Here is an 11,595-nt window from a genome sequence, read left to right on the forward strand (position 1 = left end):
AATTTACTTGCGTTCTTCTGTTCTTCACGTTCCTGTGCTCGATAATTCTCGACTCTCGAGCGTTATATATATTCTAGAATTTTCGTGAGCATTGTGTTGTACAGTCAATGGACACGCGTTCTTTCGGGGTTTTATATTTTCGTTGAAGAGTTTTCATTTTTCCCTGTCTTATATTGAGCGCGTGAATGTATGTTCAAATAAACTACTTGAGCGCAATGTCTGCAAAGCACTTAACGCACTTCATGCAACTTATGATCTGTGCGGGGTATGGTTCGGTCAGTATAAGTTAATCCACGTCTTTTATGGACTGGTTTTGAAAGCTACCTACCCACAGATAATGGAGAAAATCGTCAAGTTTACATTTCAAGCATTATACCTTTTCCAAGAGATCCGGGGAGCAATTCCGTAAGGCTCTTAAGAATAAATTCCTGGCTACGCCAATTTTGATAGAGATGCCATGATAGCTATAAAAATGGATGTACGACAGAGGAAAAGTTGGTTTTCTATACTGTATATGGTAAATTCGTATTCTTTCGTGTCTGTAATTATTAAAACGTCAAGAAAAGGAACTTTGTTGTCTCTTTTCCATTCAACTTTAAATTTGATGCTAGGCCCTGATGCATTTGATTTTGAGAGAAAATCATTGAAATTGCCCCACTTATTATCCCAAAATGTTAAGATATCATCTACATATCTCATTATTAGCATGTCTTTGTGTTTTATTGCGTTTATTATTACAGTTTCGAAATATTCCATGCATACATTGGCTAAAACGGGACTTAAAAGGGCTACCCATGCTGCACCCGAATTTTTGTTTATGGAATGACTCCCGAATGAGAAGATGTTAATTGATGCACATAATTCAACTCACAAATTTAAAGTTGAATGCGAAAGAGACAACAAAATTTCTTTTCTTGACGTTTTAATAATTACAGACACGACAGAATACAAATTTACCATATATAGAAAACCAACTTTCTCTGTCGTACACCCATCTTTATAGCTATCATGACATCTCTATCAAGATTGGCGTAGCCAGCAATTTATTCTTAAGAGCCTTACGGACTTGCTCCCCGGATCTCCTGAAAGAGGAAATTGAACTAATCCGTAAGCAGCTGTCATCTTTAAAGTACACTGACCATTTAACTGAGAAATTGATCTTCAAAGCAAACACTGTTTTCTACCGTTCCCCCCATAACAAGACCAGAGAGACGCCCAACAATAAAATAAGAATCCCACACCTGGACAAGATTAAGATGTTGACACAGACACCTGGAAACTCTAACCCTTTTGCTTTTACCGACCCAAATACCTTAGACAAATCCCTGATTAACATCCAACAAAAACCAGTCCCCAAAGACACAGGAGTTTACGAAAAGTGACTGTACGATCAAGGGCTGAATTATCAAATATCCAGGACACATATCTTCCAGGTGCGAAATGGCTGAATATTGCAAAAGTTCGTATGTCACAAGCACGTACACAAATTCCCAAGGACACAGGTCGGCAACGTGACCAAAACAGCGCGAAGAATTCGAGAAATTAAGAGGGCATTGTGGCTATTACAATTACATATGTAGGCCTATCTGGTAAAATGTGACCAGTAGATTCTACACACACACACACACACACACACACACACACACACACACACACACACACACACATATATATATTGATATGGTTCTAAGCTGAAGGCTACGGTAACTTACCTTGGGAAGGTTTAACCTTACTCTAATAATGGGTTCAGGTAAATTATATTTACTTTATCAGGTAAAATATATTTACGTTAGCAAAACACACATCAGAAGAATGGAAAGCGTAAATCAAGACAGGTAAACAGAGTCCTGTCATATAATAAGGTTAATAAACACATGGATGATTCTCTGAAGAAATTCAAAAGGGTACCGCTTCAAAGGGTACCACAGGGGAGAGGAAAAGTGGTTATGCCACTGCGCACTCAAGATGATAACAGGTCCACAGCAGGCTAACGCCTATTTGCAGTCTAGAATACATGTGGTTACTTAGCTGAAGTAAGGAGCTTTAAACAAGGAATCAAGGAATTGCACAGAAGTTTGAACAATTACGTTACACTTCACTTCACTGATTCATAAATTAAAACAACAGAAAATGAAAGCAATACAGGTCTCGTTGTAGGTATATCACACTATGAAAGAAAACGGAAAATAGCAAAAGATTGGCGGGGACGTGATTGACATAAGAACTTTGACTCTGGTACATTACCTTTGTCAGGAGATGGACTCCTCGTCTTCGGGGGTGCCAGCGATGGAGGGTAGTGTTAAAGGGATTCACTACAAAAGTAAATTAGGCTCTGGACAGCCACGTGGGACAGCAAGGGACAGCTCATGGGAGCAAGGGAGGACGGAAGTGTCCTGGGTAAGTTCCAACACCTTCTAAGCTTCTAAGCTTCTAAGAACATTGTGCCCATGTGACGACCTTTTATAGAATTGGGGGATTAAAATCCTGCTCCTTGTAGATGGTGCTGTATGGCGGCATGACCACATTTTCTATAAGGGTCTCACACGTAGGGCGTCAGGGCATCTGGCCCAGGTGTTCAAGATGGCGCTGGTCACATGGGTCAGTCGCTAAGGGCGGGAGCTGCTGTCTCCTTTGACTTTTCTCCTCTGCCGGCTTTGCTTGCCTTAGGTGAGATTAGCATCTCCAACAGAACAGCACCTGAAATCAAAGTCTTTGGGCAGTCACTTTGACAAGGTAAAGGGATTAAGAACTCACCCAAAAGGGGTAGTGATGAGAGAGTCAATAGGGGCGATTTTTGCCCACAGTTAACCTTTACAGTTGAAATTAAAACAATGTCGATGTAGATCTTTGCAGATGAGCACAAGCTTAGTAATATAGTGCCTTTTCCAAAGAATGGCATATCTGTAGACTGCAGCAACTACAGGCGAATTTCTGTTCTCCCAGTGCTCTCCAAAGTTGCAGAAAAAATTATTTTTAAGCCATTTTATAAGTATGTGTGGAATCTACAGGATTTTTTGCTCATAGTCTACATGCTTATAAGATGCCCTTTTAGATTTGACATGTCATTTGCGAGAGAACCTTGATAAGGGTTGTGAGTGTAGAGTGTTGAGTAATTCAAACAGAGTTTAGTTCTGCTTTCGATTTAGTAAATCATAAGGCACTTATTTATAAACTTCAGTATCTCGGAGTGGGTGGATATGTTTTAGGTTTACATCAAGATATCCTTACAGGTAGGCAGCAACGAGCTGCTGTTGATGGGATCTTGAGTGAAGCAAGACCTTTTGTGTCTGGAGTTCCACAAGGTAGTGTTCTTGGTCCACTGTTATTTTTAGTGTATAAAAGTGATATGGTTGTTCTCCTGGAAAACAAGATTGTTTAGTATGCCGACGATGCAACACTTGTGGGTGTAGTAAAGTCTCCACTTATGAGAAATGAAGCTGCCCTTAGTCTCAATCGTGACATGGAGCGGTGGGGTATGAGGCTGAACTCCAGTAAAATGAAAACACCTTTGATTAGCAGTTCTCGTACAGATTTTCCAGCCCATCCTCCCCTTCAGGCGGAAGGGACTTTGCTGAATAAGTCTGAAGTTTTAACTATTCTTGGTGCAACTTTAATTACATCTTACTGTTGAGAAGCATCTAACAAAAGTGTCAGCAAACGGTGCACAAAAGTTAGGTATTGTACGAAAGGCGTCATATATTTATAACAGTGATAAAATCAGTGCATCCTGCTTCAAGTCATTTGTCTTTCCTTTACTAGAATACTGTTCTCTGGCATGGATGTCTGCTTCTGCCAGAGATTTTCTCTTTTAGATAGAGTTGTTTACGGTGGTAGGTTTCCGTTTCCTAATCTTAGCAGTTATGACATGGACCATCGACGGATGATCTCTTGTTTGTTAATTTTTCATGATATGTTGTAGTTTAACAAAGACCTTTCACATTCACAACTGATCCCTGATCCCTTTATCCTGCCGAGAGCAACCAGATTCGTTGAACAGCAGCACCAATATGCAGTAAATGTGTCTCGCTGTCGAACTTCTCAGTTCCAGAGGTCCTTTGTTCCTCACACCCTTGGACTGTGGAACAGTCTCCCAGAAGATGTCGTGCACTTGGAACTTCAAAAGTTCAAATGGAGGTGCAATGCATTACTACTCTAAAGCTATTTTCCTTGCATTTTAATACATTTCCATCTATTTATTAATTTATCTTTCCTTTTTAATAAGTGTCATCCCTTCTTTCTGTATTTCATATACCTTCTCTTGCTTCTTTCTAATGAACACCATACTCTTTGGAAGACTGAATCCCATATGAATAGGGTTGATCTTCTGAATAATAATGATGATAATAATAATCTTTTTCTTTCTCAAAAGGCTATACTATTTTTATCTTTTTGATTACATTAAGTTACTGAGACTGGCTCACTTGAAACGTTTTATTGAACAGAAATAAACTTTAGGTTGTCTGAATCTTATCGAAAAAGAATATAATTTTATTGATACTCGTACATAGGTAAAAGAGGAGGTAAAAATTCTTACAAATGGAAAAATATCTTTAAACTAGACTACTTTGCAAACTTTGTTTGAAAATATATCATATAAGAGCATAAAGCTATATGGAGTTAACAGAAGTTTATGTGACATATGACAATGAATAAGAAACTATTAAAATACATTGTTTTAGGGCCATATGTCTAAGAGTGAGAGCTAATACTCGGTATGACGAACAGCTTCAACTTTACACGAGTGTAACTGACAGTGTGAGGCCTCATACAGGATGAGACAACATTGTCCTACATTTCAATCATCTGCCAAAGAGTAACTTCGTCGCAGACGGGCGAACTCTTCAAACTCAATCTTATCGATGGACCGAGACCTTCGCACTGGGAACTTCTGAGCGGCGGGATTTGGGTGCATGAGCTTGAAGGGAAGGTCTGCGCAAAGTTCCCCGCCGATGGCACCACAGCTGAGCTTTACCTTGACAGAATACGAAACGATGATACCCAAGGCATCGTTGGCGCTCTTGCCCATTGGAACTAAAGTCGACGATGCCAAGTTAACGTCCTGATCCTTTATATGACCTTCATAGGCAATTCCAAAACGTTTCTTGTTGGAAGAAACCAAAGGGGTGATGATGAATGTCTTAGAAAAGCTGTCTCCAGGGGTGATCGGGCAACCTTCCTTCGACTCAAGAGAAGCCACAACCCGATTGAACTGACTGCTGATCATTGTAACTTCCACATGCTGAATCACCTCAACATTGATGCTCTTCACGGTCTTCTTCGAGCCGTTACTGACGTGTATCTGAGCCTCGATGGACTGCCCGTGATGATAAATTTCTCGGCTCAAACCGAGCTCCAAGTTCAACCTGCCAGATGACAGGGTGAAACCTCTGCTGACTAGGGTATGTGGGCGACGAGAGGTGACCTCCAGAGGGGCAAACTGTACTCGCCTGACTGCAAAATTGACTGAATTCCGCTTATGAGGACGTTCTTCCTTCTTCTCGGCTACATAAAGGCGTAATTCGTAGGTAACACCCAAAGGCTGATTCTGAAAGTGTCAAAAGGAAACTGCATCATATACATAGGGTACAGAAATCTCACAGAAAAAGACATTGGAAATAAGTACAAGGAGAAAATCATTGTCACGTTTAAAAAAACAATACAATTATTGTCATTATTCTTTTTATATAATCTCTAACATATATGGAATCTGTAATGAAATGACAGGGAATATTAACAATGATCAAGATTTAAATATGATAAAATCATATATGGCAGCGTGTCTAGACTGTGAAAAAAAAGTTAAGTATACAGTTTAACCAGACCACTGAGCTGATTAACAGCTCTCCTAGGGCTGACCCGAAGGATTAGACTTATTTTACGTGGCTAAGAACCAATTGGTTACCTAACAACGGGACCTACAGCTTATTGTGGGATCCGAACCACATTATAGCGAGAAATGAATTTCTATCACCAGAAATAAATTCCTCTCATTCTTCACTGGCCGGTCGGAGATTCGAACGCCGGCCCTGCAGAGTGCTAGCCGAGAACGATATCGACCAGTCCAGCAAAGACCTCTAGACTGTGAATAAGGGTACTATAATGGCGAAACTGACAAATCATGTAAAGAGCGAAGCAAACAACACCTCCAGAACATAAGTCGTTATAATCAGACGTCGGCAGTTGCCAAACACTGTTGGGAAAATTATCATAAAATAGACTGGGAAAATATGAGTTTTCTGTACAGGAACATCAACGAAACGGCCAGACCGGTTGTAGAGAACGCCTACATAACATGCGCCAACAACACAATGGCAGGGAACACAGGAAACGGCTTTGAAGACAGCATATATAATAAAATCGTATACTCCACAGTAGCAAGGAAACAAAGGAAAAACGAAAGAGAACGCACGGAAAACGGACACCTGGAAGAAGAAGGGGGCAGAGAAAGGCCAAGATCACGAGGGGGTGGGGGTCACGCAGGAGGAGCTAGGCGATGATAGGATTAAGAGTACCCAGCACACAGATATAAATACAGCTGGACTACGCGTCTGCTCATTGTACGGACACTTGATAATGTAGACTGTTTGTCCAAGAAAGCGTGTAACTTTTTCTGAATAAATACTCCATTAGATACCATCCAGGTTGAATGAGGTCCTTTTAGTAATTCTACTAATGCACAGAACAATTGTGTATGTGATAAAGTTAATCTATATATATATATATATATATATATATATATATATATATATATATATATATATATATATATATATATATATATATATATATATGCATTTACATAATTGTAATAGCTGCATAAGTCCCCTTGCTATGTTAGTCAGTATTTATTGTCAATGAAAAACGTTTATCGAGTCAATGATTGACTCGATAAACGTTATGCCGTATATAAAACTGACAAGATGCTTATCTAACAGAGAGTTATCCCAAAATTGAACATTAGAAAACTTACCGTGTTATCATTTCCACTGTCAAGGAAGACTGAACAAGGAGCGTGATGAGGTAAGTTGATGCTGAACGGATGGGCATTGGCGCCAAAGTTCTTGAGCAGTCTCTGTTGAATGTCGCTGAGGTCAGACTCAGATTCCTGGAAAGCAACTGGGGCATTGACCAGCTGGAATTCCTTGAAGAAGCTGAGTCCCATCACTTCATCTTCTGCCCTACCGTAGCGGTAAGTAACCGCCACTCGCGCGAAGATGCGTCTTCCTCGTAGGTACTCATCGTCGACCACTACCACGCCATCGACGGGTGCTGTGTGGGTGATATGGTCAACGAAATCTCTTCGACTTAGGTATGCAGTGACTTTGCCTGAAATGAGAGACAAGCAAACGTAAGATGAAGGTTAATTGCCAGATTTGTCATTTCTGAACATCTTATTCCACAAACCAATATGTATGCCGTCAGAAAAACATGAAGTTGTTTCCACTCTGAAATTCACAGGTACAATAGGTACATGCTCATAAAGTAAGTCATACTGGTCCACAAGCTAATTATTTTTTCATAAATATAACACAAATCTATAATAAAAAGCAAGAAAGTTTATGAATGTGAACATGCTAGCAATTATCATCAGTTTAGTTTATTCTCTCTAAGTCATTATGGTACCATATGTTCCTTTGACTAATTTTGTGGTATCTGTGTTTATTTCGCCTTGCGTTTTATGGACCTCTACTCTGTGTTCTGCTACCTTTGTTTTATCTCCAAGTGGGAACCCTAATCTTTTTTTTACACGTGCATGGAAAGTTGTTTTTTCTCAAGAGTGCTCTAGTTGTTACCGAAAGGAAATTATTTATTTGCAGACATGGATAAAACATGACTCATAATTCACCAGCGTCTAACGACTTTCCATACTTGGTAATAATACTTTCTCTTCATATTCTTTAACCTATTGACCGATCATGTGATGCTCTCCTGTTCCACTGGTATTGTTCTAACATTTGATAATATGTACTTGGTATAACCCTCGACTCCAGTGTCTTTCCTTTTTTCAACAGTCGTGCTCATGAAGCATTCTAGATTTACAAAGATGAAATTACTACCAAAGTATTTTGATTAATCATTGTTGGAATATTGTTCTTCTGTCTAAGTGTCAACAGCATCCAAGGGCCTGTGTATCCTAGACAATATCATTTGAATTAGTTTCCATATTATATATATATATATATATACATATATATATATATATATATATATATATATATATATATATATATATATATATATATATATATAAGTTAATGTTTATATGTTTGTTTGTATGTATGTTTGTAACTTTGTGCGCTATAGAAATCTGAGCCGCTTGACTGATTGAGACAAAATTTGGCACGTGGCCATCATTTGACCCAGCTGAGATAATAAGGTAGGTTTCAACCCCGTAACCCTCCTTCCCCTTCCCCAGCCCCCTTCCTCCATCCCTCTTCCCCCTTCCCATTGTAACTTACGTGGTAAATAAAATCTATGAGTTTATCATTCCTAATTTCACATGTAAATAAACTCTACAGGTTATCACACCTCATTAAATGTACTCGATACCATAGAAATATACTATTGAGAATTCTTTTCTTTCCTGTGATTGATAATTCTGTATCAAGGTTTAGACAGTCACCACTGTAATATCTGGATAAAAGGGACAGTCAGTATAGTACTTGGATAGACGGGACAGTCACCACAAGGGGCAGTCAGCATAGTAACACCTGGGTAAGAGGGACAGTCAGCATAGTAATACCTGGATAAATGGGACAGTCAGAACAGTAATGTTGGGATAAAAGGGACAGTCAGCACAATAATTTATGGATAAATAGGACGGTCAGTATGAGGAGGTGCAGGAAAATTTGTCTGAGTCCTTCATAATTTTATATATATATCATATATATATATATATATATATATATATATATATATATATATATATATATATATATATATATATATATATATCTAATAAAAGGAGCCCATAAAAATACAAATGGTTGAAAGTAATGCTATATATTTTCAGGAACAACTGGCTCCCAACAGGCAGGTAATTCATTTATGACCTGCCCATTGAGGGAGACAGTTGTTCTCCGAAATATATAGTATTAACTTTCAACTTTTGGCATTTTTATGAGCTCCTTTTATTAGATGGAATTCTGTTTCAACAGAAAATATTTCACAGTCATATATATATATATATATATATATATATATATATATATATATATATATATATATATATATATATATATATATATATATATATATATATATGTAAGATACTGCTCCATGAACATAGCCCAGGTATTGTGTGTCTCCAGGAAACTAAGCTTGGAAGCGCACAATATAATCCTGGGTTAAATGACAGCACATATAATTATTCTCCACCACCAGTCAGAGATAGAGCTAAGGGAGGTGCAGCAATTACTGTGCATGAGTCGTTGCAATACTCCTTGCTATCGGTTAGTACTCATCTCCAAACTGTAGCAGTAACTTTCGTTTCACACAAGCAAATTACAGTTTGCTTCATCTAGCTTCCTTCTGATTTGGATTTCACTTATAATGATATTCATTTACTGATCAATCAGCTCCGGACTCCTTTCTTCCTCCTTGGTGATTTTAATGCTCACAACCCCATATGTGGTGGGAACGCGACACATGTCCAGGGTGGGTGTTGGAGAGTATTACGGGTGATCATAATATCAATACACTGAATAATGGAGCCATGACTTACCATAACATCTACTCCAGTACTTATTCGGCTATCGATCTGAGGTTTTGCTCATCTAGTGTTCACACTGATTATGAATGGTCAGTAAATGAATATCCAAATGGGAGTGACCACTTCCCAATTCATATAAAAACCGTTAAGAATCAGCCCTCTGAGTCACCTCCCAAATGGAAGGTAGATGAAGCAGACTGGAATAAATTTAGTGAGTCTGTTCCCAATCTGCAATGTCCTCAGCAACCACACAATAAATATCTTAAAACACACATCAACAATATCCAACTTAACAGCCGCTGAAGTCCACAGTGGGTGGAATCAGCCGTACGATTATAGGAAGTGTGCAAAATGATTCAAGGGGGGCAAACAAACACCACGAAAAACCACTTAATATTCAACACTTAAACTTCAGGCAGAAGTAACACCTGAACCTCGTAAATGCATAAACCAATGAATAACAAACACCCTTAATTAACCAAAATCAAAACACACTCACACTACTAACGACAGACGGCAAATCAATTGTACACAAAAAGGAGGGGGTCCAGAAAGAAAGAGAATGCCAAAAGAATAACTTAACAATTTACAAACGAACTTGATAATAATAATTAAGTAAAGAATTTGATATTTAAGGTCTCCTCAATAATTCCAACAGTAAACTCCATGTCTGGCGCTATCCCGAGTAGACTGAGATAACAAAATTTGTCTTCCTCCCTTCTCAGTAGGTGTCCGCACCATCTCAGTCTCCCCTCCTGCACTTTCTTTGATATTTTAACCACCTGTGTTGGTCTTCTTACATACTTCCAGTCTTTTCCTCCCTAGTTACACCAGACATACAACTTAATATTTTCATCTCAGTCTATATAGCCTATACAGGCATTCTTACCACTCTGTAGGAGGACTGCGGTGCCCCTCCGATGGCAGCCCTCTCAGCAGTACAAACAATGCTTTAGTTATTCTTCCAGTGCAACGAAACACTGTCCCACTTCCTCATACAAGCACAGAAACCTCGTCATAGAGCGCAAAGCCCTTTGACCCACACCTACCAGGCCATAGTCAGCCATCTCCATATCATTTACTTCCAGTTGCAGATTTATCAATTTCTCACAGAATCTAGTGTCTGCTACATTTCCGTCTTGGGGGTTAGGCCCTCACCTATTGCCACTTTTCTATTTTACCTTTTTACTGGCATATTCAACAAGGGCAGGTCACTTAGCTCGTCGGTCTCCACAAAATGCGAAAGGGAAGTAAGGATGTTAGCAAGAACAACGAATCGCCGTCATAGACTTTTTAATTTCGTTTTATGTTCACGTGCAAAATATATCAACATAAAACAGTGGCGATATTTCCATCATAATCAAGGTTTGCCTCTGAAATTATTCTCTCTTGTTCGTTTGATTTAAACAGTAATTTTGGTGCCTAATTTTCGCTTATCGCACATCAGTTCTGGTAAATGTCGTTTTGTTTAACAAGCCGGTTGGGGTGTGTTTGTGTGTTCGTTACGTGTGTGTGTGTGTGTGTGTGTGTGTGTGTGTGTATGTATGTGCGTGTGTATATGAGAGAGAGAGAGAGAGAGAGAGAGAGAGAGAGAGAGAGAGAGAGAGAGAGAGAGAGAGAGAGAGAGAGAGCTTTTCACCAAAGCATATATACCAGGATCGCACTCTCGGGCATCTGCCTCCGATATTAACACCGCCCGTTTATGTGTGGATGCGTGAGAGTTGGTTGCCTAATGAAATATAACATGAATCCCTACCATTAGGGGAAGATTTCTTGAAGACTTTAACAGCGCTGACCATGGAGTATGGTGTGAGTGCTACGAAGTCTATAACAAGAAAGAACTGAGAACGTCCGACGAAGCCCGAGTCTGACAGGAGGCTGAG

General features: G+C 39.1%; 1 protein-coding gene across 1 annotated transcript; it reads right to left on the bottom strand.

Annotated features, from left to right (window-relative positions):
- Positions 1-4,474: 4,474 nt before the first annotated feature.
- On the bottom strand, positions 4,475-11,595 carry LOC136848986 (arrestin homolog). Its single transcript, XM_067121798.1, has 3 exons — positions 11,469-11,595; positions 6,971-7,326; positions 4,475-5,545 (listed from the first exon to the last, which is right to left on the bottom strand). The coding sequence occupies exons 1-3, from the start codon at positions 11,509-11,511 to the stop codon at positions 4,796-4,798; spliced, it is 1,149 nt and encodes a 382-aa protein (XP_066977899.1). The 5' UTR covers positions 11,512-11,595; the 3' UTR covers positions 4,475-4,795.

The sequence above is a fragment of the Macrobrachium rosenbergii genome, chromosome 20, assembly GCF_040412425.1.
Source record: "Macrobrachium rosenbergii isolate ZJJX-2024 chromosome 20, ASM4041242v1, whole genome shotgun sequence".
Classification (NCBI taxonomy): Eukaryota; Metazoa; Arthropoda; class Malacostraca; order Decapoda; family Palaemonidae; genus Macrobrachium; species Macrobrachium rosenbergii.

Bases quoted from the DNA above. Each gene is read 5' to 3' on its own strand.
- LOC136848986 (XM_067121798.1), bottom strand. From the start codon at position 11,511: ATGGTCAGCGCTGTTAAAGTCTTCAAGAAATCTTCCCCTAATG. The intron at 7,327-11,468 runs GTAGGGATTCAT...CTCTCATTTCAG, and splicing joins CAAGAAATCTTCCCCTAATG to GCAAAGTCACTGCATACCTA. The intron at 5,546-6,970 runs GTAAGTTTTCTA...TGACACTTTCAG, and splicing joins ACAGTGGAAATGATAACACG to AATCAGCCTTTGGGTGTTAC.